Source organism: Mizuhopecten yessoensis, unplaced genomic scaffold (assembly GCF_002113885.1).
Source record: "Mizuhopecten yessoensis strain PY_sf001 unplaced genomic scaffold, ASM211388v2 scaffold10917, whole genome shotgun sequence".
Taxonomy (NCBI): Eukaryota; Metazoa; Mollusca; class Bivalvia; order Pectinida; family Pectinidae; genus Mizuhopecten; species Mizuhopecten yessoensis.
This window is the reverse complement of record NW_018408786.1, coordinates 1,412,036-1,435,702: the sequence shown is the minus strand read 5'-3', so window position 1 is coordinate 1,435,702 and position 23,667 is coordinate 1,412,036. Positions and strand designations below refer to the sequence as shown.

At 34.3% G+C, this 23,667-nt stretch overlaps 1 protein-coding gene across 2 annotated transcripts in view; it reads right to left on the bottom strand.

Annotated features, from left to right (window-relative positions):
- The window catches only part of LOC110463565, an 18,457-nt gene extending 15,343 nt beyond the window's left edge, over positions 1 to 3,114 (bottom strand). For both annotated transcript variants that reach the window (XM_021518255.1, XM_021518256.1), the window contains exons 1-3: positions 3,026 to 3,114; positions 1,346 to 1,408; positions 555 to 683 (exon numbers count right to left, since the gene is read on the bottom strand). In XM_021518255.1, the coding sequence (XP_021373930.1) occupies positions 555 to 683; positions 1,346 to 1,408; positions 3,026 to 3,103 (270 nt within the window). In that variant the 5' untranslated portion in view covers positions 3,104 to 3,114. The remainder of the gene's footprint in view (positions 1 to 554; positions 684 to 1,345; positions 1,409 to 3,025) is intronic.
- Positions 3,115 to 23,667: the final 20,553 nt, after the last annotated feature.

Sequence of the window (23,667 nt, the reverse complement as noted above, 5' to 3'; positions counted from 1 at the left end):
TATCAAAATCCAAGATGGCTGCCTGTCGGCCATGTTGTTTATCCGATCAGTCTCAAAAGTTGCCCTGCACAGCTAAGGACCAAGGGGAGCCTGCATATAAAATTTGAGAAAGATTCCTTTGGTACTTCTTGAGAAATACTGATAACAAGAATTGTTTATGTACGGACGACGGACGGACCACGGACCACGGACGCAGGGTGATTTGAATAGCCCACCATCAGATGATGGTGGGCTAATAAAAATGTATAGGCAATTAAATCCATTTTTCCATCATGAAGAAGGAAATTTAAAACGATATAACATCAGAACATAAAAAAGTTGTGTGTGCCAGTAGCACCTATTTTTTGACATCTCAGAATCTAGTCATTGTAACATAAGGCACAAGCATTGGGTTACAGCGTAGGATGGGTTTAATGTCCACTGTGAGGAGTGGGGAGACTTGTCAATGGTACATGGAGGTTGTCAGCTTCCACATAAGCTGTAGTGTAAGATTTCCCATATGCATTCCATGCAATTGCTTTAAAATGGGAACCAAGATTAAGAAAGCAGCTCACGTCTTTCACTTTCACCCTGGCATCATAGTAGGGTCGCGCCTTCTCCACACAGGCTCCCAATTTTTTTGCAAGTGCGTTAAGTTTCTGTGTAGACTCGGACAGAGCCTGGCGAAAACCTGCCCGGCCATCCTGTAAAACACAATGAAATCATTTTAATATTGCGATATCTTCATAATAATAGAAATAATTTGCGGTTTTTATATACCGCTTTATCACAACCTAGTTCGTAGGTCATCTCAGTGCGGTTCACATATTATTATCCGTGGTTATATAGAGCCTTTATGAAACGTTCCCAATATTGTCTTACATAGCAAAAGAAACTAAACTGCAACATTTAAACTTTTTTTTACACAGAATGAACCTTGTTGAACATCCAAAAGAAGATCTTTTGACGGGTCAAGGACTGTTGGGACTGCAGTAGGTAAAGCACAATAGAGGATGTTTTACCATTACCTGTATTTCCGATTGTGTTCTTTATTTTATATTAGTTGTTTTCCCTTTTATTTCTCTATATTCAATATGAAATATTTGAAAGAGAAAGGTATTCTGTATGCTTTGAATATCTAAATTATCCCAAACGTAAAGTGTTGTGTTAAAATTACTTTAATATCTTGTTATATTATTATGATTTTAATTACCTAGCAAATTACAAGCCTGTCAAGTGGGTATATATGCATACAGTTTTTAATCTTTGTTTACATTGTATGTACAGTGTAATTATGTGTTGGTCGTAAGTATTTACACTTGTCACCCTCCTTTGTAAAGTTGGAATACATCAATATAAGACTCACATCGAGTTCCAACTCTAACTTGTTGATCTCCTCCGATGCCTTGTTAAGCTTCTCCAGCTCCACCTGTAAAACACAATAGGATGCTGTCAAATTTATTACAACTTTTTAATTTATTAAGAACATCCTATTTTGTTTTTATCATGCACTTACTTTCAATATTTAAACATTGAAATTGTGACGGCTAACTTGTACTTGATCCAACACCTTTTAACTTAGACTTCTAAGATAATCCAACATGAAGTTGTATTCTCGCAATTTGCAATCATAACCAACAAAATTGGCAAACTTGTAACCCTTTTAGGTAGGAGACATAGGTAGCTGACCAAATTGTACCTCGTATATATTCTATAACCATAGCATATGTGACCAGGTTGTTTCGTCGGCTTAACATTTAAATTTCATTTTTTTAAATAACATTTAAATTTCAGGGATATTTTATGAACCACAACAGAGTGGTACAATGAAATTTGAAATTTTATCAAAAAGGTTGAATAAGATTCAGCATTTTAAGTGTGGTTAATTATAGCCTGACAGTTTTTCCAAAATAGGCAAAATGGGTTTGCCATTTTGGTTGAAAGTTAGCCATCTACCAGACTTTTGTTTCATGACAATTCTACTAACACTTTCTCCACAAATTTAAATTTTCCAATAATTATTTTAATTCTCAAATATTAGTATCAAACTCTACAGTACCATTTGTTTTGATCTGCATTTGATTTCCCATTAAAATATAAGATTTAAAAAAACAACATTATTTGATATACTGATCAGGTCCAGTACACTCTGCCGATTAATATAATTTAAGCTATATAGCTGTAAAGACCTATAATAGCTCTATTGACCTATCTGAAATAGGTCTGTTGAGCTATTTTTAAGAGATTTTCTTTTTTAAAGAAAACGAAACAAAGTCGCTTTTAAAAGAAGATTGTATCATTAGGTTGATAACAAAAGACATTAAATATAAGTATTCTTTTTAAAAAATAATGATGTAAAAAAATCGGAAATTTTACATTTATGAAAAATGAAAATAAACATCTAACTGTATGCTCTTTGTAGTCAACATTACCATAAACCTTATTGTTTTATGCGACTTTGCTTTAATTTAATGAAATTTGAAATCTGAGAAAATATAGCTCAATACAGCTATAATTTATAGGTGTATATAGCTATATAGGTATTTATAGCTAAATATCAATCGGCCGAGTGTACTGGACCTGCTGATATAAGCAGTATTACGCAATAGATCATTGGTGTAAAAAAAAGGCTACTCCATTCCTTTTATTCAACTCCATTTCGCCACATGTCGGTCATTTATGATTACCATATCGTCTTTACTAACATGACGATGAAATAAAATGAAATAAATTTGAGAAAGCTTGATCTGTCTGACCAACACTTTGGTCTTTCGAATATGGTCTCGGATTTTGTGTGGGGCAACAAGATTTCAGAGAATGGCAGTACAAAGAAAAGCAAACACTACCTAACCCAGTGTCATTTTAGGTTTTACGAAGGGTTTCATACATTCAAAGTGGCAATACACGTCAAGTTTGAAATATAAATCAATAATAAATCTCCAGAATGGTATGTTTTTGTGTGTGTCGAGACCTCACAAACAGGCTATTGTTAAATATGTAAATGTAGATATTGAGACCAGAGTATTTCGGTTGCAGAAGGGTATACCTGAATTCTAGGATCGAGAGTTTCGTCATCTAAATCATCGATACAGGCAGGAGACAACCGACCTTCATAGTCGGCCATCTTGCCTGAAAATTTCGTTGTTGATTGCATTAATCTAGATCCGAAATCACTGTCAATATTTACAGCTTAATAGACAATATTAAACATCAATTATTCATACAACGTCTATTAATATTATTTTAACTACTAATTATATCAATTGTAGTTTAGTAAATGTCGAAATAGACATTTTTTCACTGATTTGGTTGTTGATTTGAGAGTGTTAATAAACTGTAGCCTAAACTACAGTCGTTGTTTAGTTGCCGATACCGATGAACTGGCGGCTACAGAAATGAAAGGCGTGAACATTTTCACGTTTTGTTTACACAACCCGGAAGTAAATACTTCACCTACTGAAGCTGTCGCGATAAGAAAGTAGAAGACTCACGAAAATCAAAACAGGCCGCTTACTCTTAAAAGGTAAGTGTTAGACATATTCTTAGGCAAGTATTCTTAAAAGATCGGAACATGTCATGTGTGAGAATTTCATTTTAATCGTAAATAATATCAATACGTTGTGTTGTAATGAGGCGTGCCACCGCTAATATAAGGCACTTGTCTATTGTAAACGGCAAGTGTTTTGCAGGATATTCTTATTTCATTGCCTACAGCTACATTACAATATAGTATTACCGTTGTATTTTCGTCATGATGCTTTCCAAATATATCGTTTTTGATAAGCGTGTGTGTCGCTAAGGTGTGAATAATGTAATGAAGAAACTTCCTTCAATTATGAATATTTAACGTTTTAGAGTATCCTGTTGAAGGTGAAGTATGTAGCTGTATCCTCGTGTTACCAGTTTCCGCTCACTTAAGAAACAACCGCGATTTCGTTCTCATATCGGCAGAAAACTGTTGAAATTACGGATGACTGTCATACACCTGTATACAATCTACTAATGGAAACTAAAAACTAGCAACATAAAACTGTATTTTAAAAACATCAGAACAAACAATTTTTAACAAATTTCAGTGTGTCTATTTTGATTTAGTATTTAAAGAAAGATAACTCGAATACACTAAAAATAAATTCCCCATAGTGGCCTGCAGTTCCAAAGCTTTAGTTTGGTGTTAAATCAAATATCTTTGATTGTCAAATTTATTATCAAAACAGATTTTTAAGGATTACACATTTATCATAGATTTTTTAATATGTCTACTTGAACGAATGCATGTAGTTTTATGAATTTGTTTATTTTACCTATTTAGTTATCTGTAATTGTTTTTTTGTGTGCAGTCGTATATCAGTTTTTGTTGATGGCGAGTTATTTTTCATTTTATTCTGTTTAAAATTGGTGAAAATTGGAATTTCATTGCAGTGCAAGGTTAACGTTTCAATGCAAACAGTATTTATCGATATAAGAATATCTCCTTGGTTCTTCGGAAGTGGGAAAAAATCAGCGAGGAGATGTTGTCTCAGTTGCATATGACATTTTCGTACGTTTGTCAGACTACAAAAAAGACAGGTTCATGAATGAAATATATCATCGTTTTTTAGGTATGGGTTCATTTTGAGCAAGATAAAAAGTGCATTAAGCAAAACTGCATATTTATGCTTGTTTTTTTTTAATCAGTGATTATTTCTTATGTTTTCCGGACAAACTTCTGGTAATTTTTGTGTCAGTTTACAGACGATGGCCAAACGTTTAAAATATCCTTGTGTTGTGTCTGGCATGTCACATAGTTACGAGATATTGCTTGATAAAATGGCTGCACGGAAATACCTAACGAGCGGAAACATATGACTAGACGATATAGACTCCATGCAGGGATGTATATTGGGGAATGGCAACCGAGCCTAGCAGATAATTATGTAACACGTAGCTTTTGTATTTGTTCATTGAACCATGATGTCATCATGTCCTCTATTGACAATTCTTTATATCAGCACCGCAGCACTATAATGTCGAATAGCATGCACCACCTTGCCCAGTGTCATCTCATTAAACTAAAAAATAAATAAATAACGTTTCTTGCATTTCTTTTATCTCACTGTTTATAACATATATTTGTTTTGAAAGATAAGTTAAAAAAAAATTGGTTAAAATGACATAAAAAAACCCATCCAATTTAAAGTGAAACAGTCTTGGAAAAAAAATGAAAAATAAAATACCAATATTTTCACATTCAACCATTCAAAAATGAATTCCACAAAATTTAACTAGAAGTCAATCATTCCCCTTGCTCTGAATTAAGGGAATTGTAATACACAAATGGTCATAGTTACCTAACAGAAAGACCAAGTGACCAATAAATTCTTTCCATATTTTAATCCAAGCAACAAAAAACAGCTAAAGACACGAAATATAAAAAAATATATAAAACAACTAAATTTGAAATTCGTACTACATAATATTCCATTGATAAAAAAAATAAGATTTTAATGATTTCACTGTTTTTTCGGTCATAATTATGATTTGATGGCTTGATTCAAAAGAGCAACTGAAAGATGTTGTAATATTCTTGTATATTATTATGGAAGAAAAAGCCTTGGTAAAATGAAAATATTTTTGAAAATCCCATACTTGACAAGTCACATGATAATAACACCAGTAAATGATGAGTGAGGTGTGAGGAATATTTGTAATAATTCAACAATTTTCCCCATCGTAAGAATTTTTAAAAAACTGTATATTTATTTTACAACACACATGAAAAAAGTTACTGCATTTTTTTTCGTTGATAAATTTTGTTGGCCTTGATAGAAGCGTGCAGTTGGTGTTCACGTGGGAGCATGAGGTAACAAGAGTACCTGGTGAAAACTGCATAGTCGTGCTGGTGACCAAATACCTTTTCATGTCCGATCGGAGAATTGATTTCCCCGTTATCACAAAGCAATGCATCTTTCTGAATAAATGCATTGGTCACTGCTTCAATAATTAATATTCCATGGTAGTTTTGTGTTTTGTTCAATACACTTCCTGTACAGTACAAATTTTGTGACGGAACTTGTGAAAATTCACAAAACCAAGCAGACAACTCATAGAAATTATAAAAACTGGAACAGAAGGGTTCCTGAACTTTATGATAAGAATTATAGTTATGTTTCTAAAATCCCTTAACCCTTTCACCACTGTAGACCATAATGGACTCATCTAGATCAATGCATAGGAGAGTCTACTAAAGTTGCATAGGGGTGATAGGGTTAAGGTAACCATTATTATAAAATATAAACTTTATTTATTTTACAACAATTATGAAACAAGTTATTTCAACTTATATTAATCACTCTTGTTGGTCCGGATGTTAGCGCGTGGGTTGGGGGGTGGGGGGGTGGGGGGTGTCTTAAAGGTAACCATTATTACAGCAGGCCCCCTTTTTACTTCAAATACGGTATTCTAAATTAAAAAATTCATTGACACACTTTCACTAAATATTTTATTTACTTCGCTCTACTCTAATCAATATTGCTGTGTTTACATTCTATACATTGAATCTGTAACACACAATCATATCAGTACATTGATTATAAGTTTAATTTAAATATAACCATATTATCAACTAGATTTGATTGGTTATTATAACAGCGCCGGATGTTAATTGTCAATTTATCATGTACGAGATAACAAGTGATATATAATACATAAACACAGGCATTTTCCTGGGTCCTTTATTACAGATGGGGTCTGAAAAATGAACCTTTTCTTTTATTAACTTTCCAATTTAATGATTTATTTTTGGAATCTAACATTGAGTGATTGTAGATCGGGCAATTTAAAAAAACTCAAAGAGAACCGGTACCATATTTGGCCTCCTACCATCCTCTAAATGACAAGCTTATTTATGTTATCTGCACCCTTGGATAATGTCATAACAATTAAAATCCAAGGCTCTGTATGTGCAGCCTTGTGGATGATACAAGTAGACTAGTTTAATCCTTTGATGTACATCAAAGAAATGTGGCAGCGAAAGGTAAAACTGTATAGCTTTGAAGTCTGGTGTCATTATATTACTCAGCTATCTGGAAGGATAGGTATCAGCATCAGCCAATAATTGGTCAGTTTTTTTGCCTGAAACAAATTAAATAGCTAAAAGTATGCTTTTTATACGCCCGTCAAATTTGACGGAAGTATTATGGTATGGGGTTGTCCGCCCATCCGTCCAAACTTTTGTTTGTCAAGCAAAGAATTTTGATTCGACAATTTTTCCAAAAGTTATTGCCCTTTGTTCATTTCAGTATTTGATTTTTTGTCCGGAGATCTCCTCCTTCATTTTTTGACGGATTTCTTTGAAACTTCATAGGCTAAATAATCATGATATGTTTTTTTGTGTTTCCTTGAAAAGAATTTTGATTGGACAATTTTTTCAAAAGTTATTGCCCTTTGTTTATTTCAGTATTTGACTTTTGTCCGGCAATCTCCTCCTACATGTTTCGACCGATCTCTTTGAAACTTGGTATACATTATAATCATGATATAAAGTTGTATCTCCCTTAAAAGATTTTTTTCTCAACAATTTTTCCAAAACTTATTGCCCTTTGTTCATTTCAGTATTTGGTTTTTTGTCTGAGATTTTCTTCTTCATTTTTTATAGCATGTCAGCTAACCACTCTTAGAATGATTGCAGATCTTATTTCAATGTAAGAAAGTATATAACACTTTAATATGGCATTCGACGAACATATATTGATTCGCCCCACGGTACTCTTGTTGATTTTGTCATGACACATTTCAGGGTGAAAAGAGAGCGTAAACCCTGGAATTTCACTTCATATGAAAATACACAGGACACATTATGGTATGGTCCCCAATAAAGAAGAAAACTATCCAAATTAAATTTGTGTAGCATTTTTTGACTTGGAGGAACTTTTTGCCAATTTAATTTACTACCATATCAATGTGATATATATACAAAAGAAATACACCTATTTATAATTTATTATAATTTCCTTAGTAACTCGTTCACCCCTGAAGACACATTTAAACTCTTCCAATACAAAGGTTGGAATAGTTCATTATGAAATTTCAGGGGTGAATGAGTCAACAGAATCCTTTCTTGGATCACCAGACTTCATTTTTATAAAACAGGAAACTTATCCACTAATTAAAGCTACAGGTCATAATATTTGATGTAACATATATTACTTTTCTGTAACGTACAATAATGGACTTTCAAAATGTTCTAACTCCTTTAAAAGGCCCACAATCTGTATTTTTTTTAGGAATATTGAGGAGGTAACATTAATTTAATAGAAAAATTACTTTTCAAGGCAAATGTATAGAGTATAAACATGACAGTTCTTTTTCACTTGCTGGCGCAAGCCTTCTTGTACTTTGGTATACTATGTGTCATCTTTTCCTTTTGATTATGTGGCTACATGTTAATTTAAAAGTACCAGTTAGACCAAAAGTAACCATCTTAACACAGCGATCCCCTCCTCTAAAATTCAAATCTGAACCTAATGTTTTGTACTTTTTTTCTGATTAAATAAAAGAACGTTGTGCTGCATTTATAAATTTGAATCGAGGTACAAATAAGAAATGAATTTTACTTGGTTTTTATTTATTCTATAATTACCAACAACTTTTTATGATGAGTCGGGGGAGGGGCATTATAAAAGTTGTTTTGGAGGAAGGAACTTAAGTTTGAGGAATTAATCGGCTAACTTCTCAACCCTTCCAGCTGGAAAGTCCTGTATTTGTCCCATTTTACTAATGCTAGATGTAGTATATAGAATATAGGGGAAATACACAATGGCCATGCTCAATTCACCTGTATGTACTAGCTAGCTAGGACAATGGTAACACATCTAGACCAGGGCCTCGTATAAGTATGATCCTGAGCATTAACAGGGCATTGTTATGACAGTTTTACAACATAAGGACAGGTGCTCTGGGCTACGTGTAATTACATGTCGTACAGGTCCTGTGTGATGCTTTAACTACGTACAATACAGGATTAAAAAGAAAGTACAGAAAACATTGATGATTGACCTTCCATGGTCGTAGAGCTTGATCTAATCTAGCGAGATCTTTGTCAAGAAAACAAACTTCCAATATATGTTTTATTCATGTGTATAACACATGCTTTTCACATCAATTTATTTCATGTATCAATCACAGACCTGCCTTGGGGATAACACTGTTTCACTGTTACATTAATGACGTGTTCACTTAGGCCCTATGGGATGGACCTATTTTCTCCTGATAAAGACATCAGACTAAATTGAGCCTTATTTGTAAATCTGATCTAAGCTTCAATATCATCGAACACTGTCCAAAACTCCACGATCGCAGCCAAATTAAAAGCAAATATTTATATCCGATCACTTGCATTGCAGGATCTGAAAAGCTACATTATATTTTGATCTGTATGTCTGTTTTTATAAAAAATAAATGCCAATATTTTGAAAACATTTCTTTAAAAAATAAAGTTTAACCAAATAAAATATGTGCTTTTTTTTCCATCTATGAAATTGAATAACACTTAAGGTTCATCTGAAGGAATTTCCTGAAAAGTTCAGTAAAATGGGGAAACTAAAGCTCTTAAAACCTGAAACAAAAAACTTGACATATTTAGCCTGATACCGTACGAGGTGATAAATGATTATGTTCCCACTGTTTATAATTATACTGTAATGATTCATTGTTCTGCTGAAGTAATTCATATAGTTTTGATGTATGTTTGACCTCATTTTCATTTACCAAGGTTTAATTTACAAGTCCATATACCTCTCTGCAGAGAACTTATAGAGAGCAAAACCTAGGGAGTTTCAAGGATGCTTTGACCTAGAATTTGGTCCTGCAAACTTGCCAAGGTGTCGGCAATGAGGATTTTTTTTAATAGATATCATTAATACAATGTTAACTTTTTCTTTACATTATCTTTTGAAGTCTTTTGTGATTTATGAGACCTAAAATCTGTAGTGGTGATTGTGATCGTCATGTCAATTAGGACGTCATATAATAATCGCATTGTAGATATAGCTGGCAAATACTGGCAGTTGGCTCTTCCATTTATTGAGAACCAACCTTTAATTTTAAAGGGAAATTCAAAAATTTAAATGTCAATTTATTGGCAAAATCAATGGAAAATATAAATATAATTATTGAACTGCATTTTGTTTTGAGTAAAAAATAATATCTTTCTGACCTGGATCACAGACAAATATTAATAACGCATTAACTTGCGTTATTTGATCTGTCTGCAATCCGGTTATAAAATTTCAGGAATATAAATTCTGAATAGAACGCAGCTTAATGCTTGATTATGTGCATTTTTTTGCACAACAATATAAAATTAATTATATAATATCTCATAAATGCTGAAAACTGGAACACTAAAGTGTCAGGCCCTGTTGTAGATTAAAGAAAGGCAGCTGTTTGCGTCTTAATTATTCAAACAGTTCAGTCACCTCTGGGGCCTTCTCAGTATAATGGTGAAATTTTTGAATTTTTACCCAAGTATGGATTTACATATTATATTTACATTACTTTTGGCTGAGTTGTGATGTAAATTTCTATCTAGGTTGATGTATGAGAGTGTCCTAATGTCGTTATTTATGGAAGTTCATCAGTTTCAAAATAGCGATGTCACCAATGTGTGTCATAATAGGTCATACAATACAACGCGTTGTCATTTCGTTAGCAACAATAAGTTATATCAAGATATAGCATATGTAGCCAAATAAAACTATCATTCTTTTATAAAAAAAAAATCTAGATTTTATTTTTTGACCTGTTGTATACCACTGCATGATTGTGAGAGTAAACTAACATGGACCCCTAAGGAATAGGGAGTTTCTTTTGTGCTCTCTGCCTAAGGAACAGTTTCCCGTCTTCCCCAGGTGAAAAAAAATGTTATTTTATTTTGAGTATCAGCTATTCATACAATTTCCCTCCTAAATTTTTTTTGGAATTCCCCGAAGGCGATGTTTCCAACAAATGACATCATTTTACTTATTATATTCGGTAGCAGGCAAGAGAAAACTGCAGCCTGTTTAATCCCTTATTGTTACGATAAAAATGTTTGCTTTCACTGCTTATGGTGGTTTCAAAATGAAATACGTAAACAAGGGAGGTAATTATGAGACCATATATAATAATAACAATAATTTGAGGTTCTTATATACCGCTTTATCACAACCTAGTTTTTTGGTCGTCTCAAAGCGGTTCATAAATTATTATCCGTGGTTATAGGGCCTTTTGCACCCAGCCAATATCTTCCTCAACTACCTGGGGAGCATACAGCCAGAGCTGCCATTTCGGCGCTAACAGCTAGCGTTCAACAATTCTAGCACTCCCCAACCACATACTTATTTACAGCTGAGTAGACTGGAACAAGCGGAGTAAAGTATCTTGCTCAAAGATACAACGCAGAGCAGTGACTCGAACCTGCAACCCATCGGTCAGGAGCCCGGCGTCCTACCACTAGACTACTGTGCCTCTAACGTACTATAGACGTACTATTTTCTTATTTAATAGCCACATCATATGTTCAGAACCTGACATTTTCCAAAGCACAGAAGGATCAGAATTATAACAGTTAAAATTTCACTATGCAGGAGTATAATATGATTGTGTTTTAGAAAAGATATATATAAAAAAAATCCCTTTATTTATTTGGCAAAATAATAAACGTAAGAAAAACTTTCCCTTCTCAGCTATGGAAGAAAACAAATGTTTTAAGCAAGTGAAAAAATGCTAAGCCCCTTACCCTGTTATATACATGTTTCTTAATTTTCATGTATAATATGGGATTTTTATTGGGTCTAAATATTTGTAAATAATTGCCTATTAAAAACATGTTTACTTTTAAGTAGTTGTCTTCCTAAAAGCTATTAAACAAATATCCTTCTGAATCTATTATGATAAATGTCAAGAACATCCATCATGGAAAATACACTGGTAGATGTAGGTTGACATCAAGTCCACAATTAAAAGCTTCCTGGCTAACGTCACACCGGTACATTTATATGTAGATCGGATAAACCTGAAGCGGTCACAGACTTAATTAACGAGGTCTACATATTCACGTGAGTTCTCCACTACAAGTGTACGGGAGACAAGAACGCAGTCGTCATAGGCATGTCAAATCGTTTAGGGACTCGCGACGGTTTGAGACATTACTTACGTGTATAGTGCTGAGATGTTATGGTAGTAGTGCGTGTGATACACTAGCTAGAGGACACAGGATATATTTCTACTCTCTTGCTTGGATTTTATGCTAAAGAGATTAAGTGTTTACTGATTAGGTAAGTAAAATTTACCAACATCAAATGGTAGAAAGAATTTACTTTCAAAATATACATTTATACAAAAAAAGATGATTTTAGTGAAACAATATTACCTGGTACATGTATACGATTTCAGCAGTAATTAATCAAGTAGGTTCCTGCAGAAGAGTTCACAATGTTTTGTTATGTTGGGTGTGTCTCATAGAATATCCCTCACAATTTTGTGTAGTGTTGGGTGTGTCTCATAGAATATCTCTCACAGAGTTTTGTTGTGTTGGGTTTGTCTAATAGAATATCTCACAAAGTTTTGTATTGTTGGTTCGTTTGTCTCATAGAATATCTCTCACAAAGTTTTGTTGTGTAGTGTTGGGTGTGTCTCATAGAATACCCCTCACAATGTTGTGTAGTGTTGGGTGTGTCTCATAGAATATCCCTCACAATGTTGTGTAGTGTTGGGTGTGTCTCATAGAATATCTCTCACAGAGTTTTGTTGTGTTGGGTTTGTCTCATAGAATATCTCACAAAGTTTTGTATTGTTGGTACGTTTGTCTCGTAGAATATCTCACAAAGTTTTGTATTGTTGGTACGTTTGTCTCATAGTATATCTCACAAAGTTTTGTATTGTTGGTACGTTTGTCTCATACAATATCTCACAAAGTTTTGTATTGTTGGTACGTTTGTCTCGTAGAATATCTCACAAAGTTTTGTATTGTTGGTACGTTTGTCTCGTAGAATATCTCACAAAGTTTTGTATTGTTGGTTCGTTTGTCTCATAGAATATCTCTCACAAAGTTTTGTTGGGTAGTGTTGGGTGTGTCTCATAGAATATCGCTCACAATGTTGTGTAGTGTTGGGTGTGTCTCATAGAATATCCCTCACAATGTTGTGTAGGTTTGGGTGTGTCTCATAGAATATCTCTCACAAAGTTTTGTTGTGTTGGCAGTGTCTCATAGAATATCTCTCACAATATTGTGTAGTGTTGGCAGTGTCTTATAGAATATCTCTCACAAAGTTTTGTTGTGTAGTGTTGGGTTTGTCTCCTAGAATATCTCTCACAAAGTTTTGTTGTGTAGTGTTGGGTTTGTCTCCTAGAATATCTCTCACAAAGTTTTGTTGTGAAGTGTTGGGTTTGTCTCATAGAATATCACTCACAATGTTGTGTAGTGTTGGGGGTGTCTCATAGAATATCCCTCACAAGGTTGTGTAGTGTTGGGTGTGTCTAATAGAATATCTCTCACAATATTGTGCAGTGTTGGCAGTGTCTTATAGAATATCTCTCACAAAGTTTTGTTGTGTTGGCAGTGTCTCATAGAATATCTCTCACAATGTTGTGTAGTGTTGGGTTTGTCTCATAGAATATCCCTCACAATGTTGTGTAGTGTTGGGTGTGTCTAATAGAATATCTCTCACAATATTGTGTAGTGTTGGCAGTGTCTTATAGAATATCTCTCACAAGGTTGTGTAGTGTTGGTACGTTTGTCTCATAGAATATCTCTCACAAAGTTTTGTTGTGAAGTGTTGGGTTTGTCTCATAGAATATCCCTCACAATGTTGTGTAGTGTTGTGTGTGTCTCATAGAATTTCCCTCACAATGTTGTGTAGTGTTGGGGGTGTCTCATAGAATATCCCTCACAATGTTGTGTAGTGTTGGGTTTGTCTCATAGAATATCTCTCACAAAGTTTCGCTATATGGGATCTTTCTCATAGAATATTTCTCACAAAGTTTTGCTATATGGGATCTTTCTCATAGAATATCTATCTGTGTTGTACTCTTTTATGTAATTCATACAAGATCTCGCAAAAACTACCAATTGTGTGTCTATTTCAAAGCGTTCAGCCTTTTATGAGTGAGTTTGAAGGTCTTGATTCTATACCGGAAAACCTTTGCCAATTTAGTCAAACTTTTATCCTTCACTTGTAAATTCCTTATTTGCCCAGGGCTATTTTTCGTCCTTCACATGTAATAGGTACACATAACATGGTGTGTTTAAATACTCAGTGTCAGGGTAAATTTGCCTACATATATTACAGAGGGCAAAAAAGACATAGGTTAAACTGCGAAAAAAAATACCCAGCATACAGTATATGTATTCAGATATGTGTACGTGACGTACAGGTGAGGACCATTCACCCCCTGATGAAGGACTTCGCCCTTAACTCATTCACCCATGAAGACACATTTGAACTCTTCCAATTCAAAGGCTGGTATAGTTCATTATGAAATTTCAGGGGTGAATGAGTTAAGCTTGGAACGGGAGCGACTGTTGGTGTTTACTTGATTATAACGTTCTCCATAGGAACAATGTTGATAGACATTAATTACATCTTGCAATGTGTTTTTTTTCCTGCAGTGCCTCAGGTGATTTAATCACACTGAATGTAACACTTGAATTCTGCATGTGCAAAAGAAACATTAAGTTATATAACAGCATGTTAATTCTTGATGTATCTGTATTGTAACACTATACCATTATCTCATTTTCACATGACATTTATATTTACATATACAATAACGCAACTACCTATATATATTTGATTCTTGATTATTTTGTCAATTGGGTCAAGATTTCAAACTCTTTGTGATACGACCAGCAACGATCAATCCCTTAATGAAAAATCCAGTACGCAATTACTTTGATTCAATACTAGCTCTAGGAAAACCATTATAGCATGATTCTGGAGATTGGGAGTCTGAGATTGGATTTTCTCTAGTGATAACATGTGTGCCTCATTTCCTATATACCTATATAAGGAGAGGTATATCAGACTTCGATTGAATCTTGTTCGAGGTGTTCTTGCTCAGATGGGGTTGATATATCAGCAATTGTGACGTCTGACCCAGAACATCTGAGACAATTTAGTATTGACTTCTCTATATCGGTGATTAATGAATTTGTGTAGCCATGTAGACATCACAAGGGGTTGTGGAGCTTAATTGTCTAACTGTCTCAATGGTTAACCTATAGGCTTAAGAATTCACCCTGCAATGTTCTGACTAATGTTACAAGGCTTTTGGTGGTTTCTCAGTGTAGTAGATAGTTAGTTTATTTTGTATACAGTTTTTTACGGTCATTTTGTATTCCAGTCTTGACCGGACATATACAGTATACTGGGAAATCTTTGCGTCAGTTTAACTTTCGCCTTTATGTTGTCCTCCACAAGGTAGGTTAATTAATTATATAATCGTGAGAGCGAATATTCGTGCAAATTATATACTTTATAGTAACTGTGTGTCAAGTTTGAAATTAAGATTGAGCGAATATGAATTTTACTGGTGAAGGGCAAAAATTTGATCAAGTGAAAAGTTACCAGTATGCAGTATTGTGGCGTATCTGAAGTTGCTCATCAATCTGTTTACTCTTCCTCCCTATAACATAAATTATTAAATGATATAAATCTTTTGATGAAACTTAATAGCAAATAAATTATCACTACAGGAGGTGTGCCATGGGATTTATAAGACCGTCAGTTCTAGGTCAATATCAAAGGTCAAATAAGATATTTTTTGGTGGGTGACTTCAGGACATAGCTTCTTGAAGATGAAGATTTCTTAAAAACAAGTTTCACAAACATACTGTCCATCACATGTCTGTGTGACATGAACCATTTTCAGAGCTCTTTCTTGAAGGTCAAGGTCAGAAGTCATTCTTATTCAGAGCATAATTTCTAAACTACATACTCTAGATCAAACTTTATAGGCATACATGTACAGCTGACTATCATTAGTTGGTGTACCATTTAGTGCTTTCAAGACTTTGAGTGATGCTGCAAACTAAAAAGCTCTTTTTTGAGTGTTACAAATATGGACAGGCACAGTTGTTTGGTTTATTTTACACTAGTTCATGAAAATATTGCAATATTATGTAATTGGATGCTCTAAAGAACTGATATATAGGAATGCTTATATAATAATAATAATATAATAATTTGAGGTTCTTATATATAACGCTTTATCACAACCTAGTTTGAAGGTTGTCTCAAAGCGGTTCACAAATTATTATTCATGGTTATAGGGCCTTATTGCAACCAGCCAATATCTTTCTCAACTCCCTGGGGAGCATACAGCCGGTGCTGCTATTTCGGCACTCACAGCTATATAGCATTCAACAATTCTAGCACTGCCCAACCTCGTACTCATTTACAGCTGAGTAGACTGGAACAAGCGATGTAAAGTATCTTGCGCAAAGATACAACAAAATGCCACTCCATTCCCCCCCCCCCCCCCCCCCCCCCTCCCCCACTCAACATAGTAAGTGGAAGGATGGGTTGTGGTGCTTTTGCTGAGTGGCTTAATTGGCCTCATTTTTAATTGAAATTCAAAATGTTCTGTATGGGTGTTGCAATATTTTGTTACCTCATTATTTGTTATATAGTACTGTAACTATATATAACATTCTGGCATATAAGCACCAGGGCCAAGAGAAGGGAAATTTCAATACTTGTGATGAACCTTCCAAAATTCTCAAAAAAATATTTGATAGATACTTCATGCAAGTAAGTCAATAAATAATGATAAAGTACCCGGCCCTTTGATATAATATAACCAAGCCAAGTAAAAGATACAAGGCACTTATAAAAAATGGGAACTTATTAGTTCGATTGTGGTAACTGTGTTAATTGGTAGTGACAATATGAATGAAATTCGAAACCTTGGATATCTTTCAATTTGTTCGATTCTCAATGAGGAAAATGAATGACATCTCATTTCATATGCTTCTTCATTAATTCTCAATATGTTTCATTTGTCATTTCATTGACGACAAATAGATTTCTTCTTCGCTTCACTGACATGATCTTTTAACTGTTAATTCATTGACCGTATCAACATATTTCATCTGCCTCTTCATGGACTGCCAACAAATCTCATCTGCCCTTTTTCTTTTCTTTTTAATTAATGAACCAGAAATCTATTAATTGACACATTTTTACTGTAAAATATTGGCAGTATAACAAGGTTTTAATGTACATACAGGCCTTCTAGACCTTTTGAAAGACTTAACTGAAGAAACAATGAGAGTTTTGTGATTATGTCAATGTCTGACTCCAAAGGTCGAGTGTAGTATGTTGTTTTGGTGCTGGTTTACAGACTAGCACTAACAGGACACTTATCAGCAACATCCGCCCCTTAATTAAACATGTATTGTAATGTACACCATTATGGCCTGGTACCAAGCATTCTCCTCGTTAGTGTGTTATACACACAATACTATCAAGTTCCCATTAGCTAATAGTTGTTGTTTTATTCGAAACCATTTGGTGAAATATGAGTCATTTCATATACTGGTACCTGTGTATTGGTATAACATTTGGTGAAATTTGTAAATTTCGGGAAACAAAATTCTCATTCATACACTGTATCTTTATGTAGTTCTTTACCTTAAAATTGTGTAGATTTACATTTTTTTTACTATGAAATGTTTCATTATATCCAAATGATTATTAAATAATTATGTTTTTTGAATTGTGGTTAAGGGTTAAGGTGTATGGCCGTCTAAAATCACTAGACCCCCACCACTGGGTCATGACCATGGGTTTGAGGCCTACGTAGGGAAGTTTCCAGGTAAATTTGTCACAGGTTGGAGGTTTTTCTACAGGTACTCTGGTTTTCCTCAACTACCAAAACCTGGCTCGTCCTTAAATGACCATAGCTGTTAAATAGGATGTAAAGCACAAACAAGCTTAACAACGTACTGTAATTCCAATGTGAACGGTGAAATGACCACCGGGCTAATAAAATTTATATTGATATTACCGATTATCAGGGCAGATTTTCTCCATGCATGGAGAAAATTTCTTGGTCTGACACAAGTCCTTCAAAACCTCAGAAGTTAGTTTCCTTCCTTGAGCGATCTTGAAAATACAACTAAAATAGTAAGGCAATCCTAAAAGCTCTATAATGAGGCACCAAAGCAAAAATTACAGAGGTGACCTAATAATGAATTCCTTAGTGCGGATGGTTACAAATATTAAGACCTATGATATTTAAATTTTGACAATGTCATGTATATTATGTGTATTAGGTGCTTCCTGAGGATTGCCTGTGAAAGTTGTTACAAAACTTTCACGTAAAACATAAAAAAAAATGACAGTTACGTAATATCCAAATAATATGTTACATGGCAGGAATTTTATTTATCTAAAAAAAAGTTTGTACATACAACGAATGCCAGAGTTGACTTAAAGTCTTAAAAAATAATTCATTGACTGGTTGCTAGTTTCATGATATACTTCCCTCGGGCTCCAAATAAGGTTCTGTTGTGTCAAAATTGTTGTCGTCACTATAGCATCATCATTTCTGATGTCTGCATAACCATTTCTTGCATGTTTTGACTTTGGATCTGAACATCTTGAGAAAGTAGATTGCTTTATTTTGAAATTGGAGCTTTTCGTTCTTGATTTAATAGCTAGGTTGTTTGTTGTTTTTGAGTGGGGGCAGATCATTATGGCTCCCTCTGGTATAATAGGCATTAAGTTACAATCGGCTGAAGCTCGCTGATGGGATTTTAAGGTGTCACTTGTTTTTCTGGTCAGTTGTTGACAAACATTGTTTATTTGTGGACGTGCTGATACCAAAATATCCCAGTGTTGTATCACTCGATCAGCAGTGCTGAAAGTTTGGGCCAGGTGAAGCCATGTTTAGGAAGCAACACTGTGGGTTGTTTTATCCCGCCACTAAGGTAAAGGTACATTTAAGTGGGGGTCAGAGTGGCGGGTAATAGTAATCACTTTTCTGTCCATTTGTCCGTCAGTCCATGCATCCATAGTAAACAGATTTTGTACGACATATCTCACATTTACAGCAAAGTATTGTAACATCAAGTTCTACACCTGAAAACAGATTTAGGCGATCATTTATCTGTCAAAATTAAAAGGTCAAAGGTCACACTTGATCACTTTGGTGAAAATTAAGTTTATATTTTCACCAAAGAATGTTAACATCATATGCTATACCTGATCATACGATTTCAAGGTTTTAACGATCATTTGTATCAAGGTTAATGTTGAAGGTCACACGACTTGACCTTTGTGGGGAGTGGGGTCAGTATGTCTATGTTAATTTTTGTTTTTGTTTTTGTTTTATTTATTGTTGTTTGAAAAGTGTAAAACTATCATTCTTGTTGTGTTTAACTGGTCATTACGTTTGAATGACTGAGGTTGTTTTTGCTGTTGATGTGAATAAAATACATCAATTTTTTTTATTCACTCGCATGATGAGGAGATTGATGGAATGAAAACGATAAAACAAACTGTCGTTTTATTATGGCATATTTAAGTTTGAAACAATTTTGCCTGAAGGCGATTGTAAAATAAATTCAAGCGAAGCCAAGAAATCACTTTATGATGATAAATGTTTAAGTTTTGCATTAAATTTCCTACATTTTGTTAATCTTTCTGAGAAAATGGACAAAACCACCGTCATATCGTGATGCTCGTATTGAGGTTTATTGTCTAACACAGGTATGATGTATGTTAATGTGTTTTTAAATCTTCATTTTTTGTAATGGATGCCAGTAAAAACATGTTAGGCATTTAATTATGTAATAATGAGACCAACAAAATGTTACAAATTGAATAGGTTCATGCTTGGTAGAACGTTAAAAAAGTCGTACTGTAAAACTATTTTTCACTTCAAATTTAAAAGCATTAGTGTATAAACAGTATAAAGGGTTATAAGATAGATAGTCCCACCATCTATCTACTGTTGCTGAAAAAAGTTATTTTCTTGATAAATTTGTGTTATCTTTTTATATTCAAAGAAAAACAAGTAACCATTGCTGGCCATTTTAGGATGTTTAGGAGGGGGGTGGGGGGTGGGGGAGATTTCCCTGTCCATGAACCACACTCATGTATCATTCTTTTTCTACAATACTCGAATGTATCAATACTCTACACTCCAACAATCCAGGTGGAGTATAAAATGGTCTGGGATGGGGGTTACGGTATCTGTGCTGTTGCATTCAAGTGAGGTGGCACTATAAAAGATGCCGTTGGAAGCACTGTCCAAACAGAACACAATACATCTCCAACACACACGCCGGCATACACACATAGGGAGATATTAGCCAGGTGACATAGGACTAGTAGTTAGCGCCTGATAAGGCAGCTCCTGCGAATTCCTCAAAATTGTATTGATTAATGTATATGCTAATTGTATTGACTGTATACAAGTGTATATCTATGTACTATAAAGCGCTTAAGAGTGGCTTAGGTTAGCTATAGATAGGGCGCTATATCAAATGTTGTATATTATTATTATTATCTTATAATAAGTGCAAACATAATTCTCTGTATAATAACTCACTGTCAACAAAACAAACTATTTCCAATACTGTCGTCATTTGGAAGACTTGCATGGCAACCAGTGTCATGACATCATACTGCATGCAGGCCGTCTCGGGAAAGACAGGTTTATCATTTCACGTATGAATTCCTGTCTTTCATAGGCAAGTATGGAGGAAATAAAATTCTTTGTCGTGATCGTACACGTTTTTATTGCCCAAACTCTATTCCACTTTTGTTTCCAGACCTGTGCAAACAAGCTCCCTTCCAGATATCGTAATAAACAAGACTGGGCCTTCTCATGAAAGAAGTTTGTATTTGGTCATCTTGATTTCCTTTTCATGTCTTCAAGTTTCCTGGATTTTTTATTACAGCATATCTAGTGAACACCGAAAGACCTGTGTGACTGTACATTTTGCCATTTGGTACATCAGAAAATTTATCAAACATTGTATGTACCTGGTAACCTTTTAACCTTTGTTAAAAAATAAAAAAAAAGATTTCTTCGTTATCTGATCTAAAGAGAGTGCAAGAACACCTTTCTTCCGTAATATAAGAATGTCTTCACCATAATCATCATAATGTAAGGTTTTTACACAGTAGAAAAAGATAAAAATGGCTACACTACATGTATTATTTCAAACGATTTGTAACCCATTTTTGGAGAAAAAAGCCCACACAGACAAATCAACTAATGTTGAAGTCTTGTGTTCAGAAAACATTCCTCTGATATTAGTCAGACATTAATGACATTGTTGTTTCATAAGTAAGACATGCTGTGGTCTTATAAGCATAAGAAATAAACGTATACATGTTAAATAGATTGGTTTTCTATTTTTGTATTTTGATGATAGGAAAAATGCTTGACATTTACAGCTGTTATTATTAACTCACCTGTCCATCCTTCCTTGTCAACTTTTTCTGTAAACAATTTACTTCTAGAGGTCAATTTGTCATTCATAACGTTGTGTATAGTACACTGTACCTACTATAAAGTGGCTAATGATGGGGGTAGTGGGCTACCAAATTTGTTCAAGTGACTGAAATTGACCCTCATTTAACGTCACACTACTCGGAACATTACGGGTGTAAAGATTTCTAACTTCCAGGGATCCAAAAGGTCAAGAGAAATGATATTTAGATTGTAACTTGCTGGGATGAAGGACTATTAAGTTATTCAGCAAAATTTACCTTGACTGTTTTCAAGGTCATAGAGGTCAAATATGTTGAAAAGTTTAAACAAGATGTAAAGATCTCATATGATCTAGAATTATGGTATTAGCTCTTAAGCTTCTTGGGATATATTAGGGCTATTTAGTTTGTTCAAATGCCTTTGATCCATTTTGAAGTTCACAGAGGTCAAATGTGTTAAATCTTAAAACGACTTCAAAAGATCTTTAAGGCAAAGTTTACTGATAGGTTGCCTGCAGCTTGTTTATGTGATGTCAACTATTTCTATAAATAACATAGACCAACTTTCAAGGTTGCATGGGTCAAATATATAAAATGATTCAAGCAACCCCTTCTGTAAGGTATGTATGATTTAGGCTCTTGATATTTGGCTTGAAGCTCATTGAGATGAATTTAAAGGTATCAAGTTGTTTCATTTCAATGACCTTGACCCACTTTTAAGATAATATATTATCAAATACATACTGAAACTTGAAACAACTTCTTCTAAAGACCAATAAAGCAAGGAGTATTGATATTTGACCCGTAGTCTCCCGGGATGAAAGGCTATCAGGTTTGATAAGATATATGACCTTGACCCTGATGTTAACTACAGTAATGATAAATGGCCAGTAGTGTAAGCTTGCTTGCTGTCACTCAGGGCTGTTTTGATTGATATGACCTTGACCTACTATAAAAATAAAGGTCACAGGTGTCAATATGTTTGAATGTGATCATCAACTATTGACAGTGGTCAGACTACGTGTAGTCCATCTAATACAATAACATAAACCTCAATCAATCAATGCTTTGCTTTCAAATAATTATGCATGATCAGATAATGTCTAGTTATTCTGTTCCAACTGACAGACAACTGAAGGCTGAACCTGTTGTCCAGACATGTACACACTGTAGGCCCTTGTTTCCCTGAACATGAGTATTACATGGTACCAAATTGAGTTCAATCATTCTTTAGTTAGACCGGGGTAGCTTTATATTGATGAGCCATATTACGTCACAATAAATTATCAGACTTGTAAAAGTAATCAAATTGGGAAATGAAAATGGTCAGTTTGGTAAGTTTATATAAGTTAGGTAATGAAAAATTCAAGATGAATAAAGGTTAAAATAAAAAGTTTTACACAATAATTGGTGTATGTATGTTTTGAATGTATCATCGATATACTGAATACCCAGTACTGGGACATTCACAGCTTTGTTTAAATGAATGACCTTGACCTACATCAAATTATCCTGACAGCAAAAATTAGAGCATAGAAAACCACACATAATCATTACGTTTGAATGTAGAAATTAACATTGGAGGAATATGGATTTCACTTAGAAAGAACGCAAGTTTGACTGGGCTTAATTTTTACTGATATACAATATTATTACTAAGATCATTCATAAACGCCATCAAACAGGTTTCTTACTATGGAACTCTGGGTCAATGTTCCCTGGCCTCACTTCAAGATTCCTCTGCTTATGGGAGCAGTTTTAAGCTGGCACATACATAGATGTACGCACCCTAGTACACATGTATACACACAGCTGCATGTAATGCAGGACGAAATCTTGTGCATAATTGATGACTGTCTGTACAAACTGAACAATTGAATGGTCTGCATTTAGTTTTGAAATGTATCTGCTAGTTTTTGTCATATCCCAGTTGGCAATGTAGGCTTAGTATAGGCATTGTGCTTGGTGGTAACATGAACTACATTGATCTTTGCAGAATTTATAGTGCCACCATCCCATCCCTTTTAGTGCAAGAACAGAACTATTTAGATCAGATGGCAATTCTCATCTATGCATTACACACTGTTTTCAATTTTTAGGAAAGGAATATAGTAAATGAGAGGCACGGTGGTCTAGTGGTAGGATGCAGGGCTTGTGACCAAAGGGTTACGGGTTCGAGTCACGGCACGGCACTGTGTTGTATCTTTGAGCAAGATAC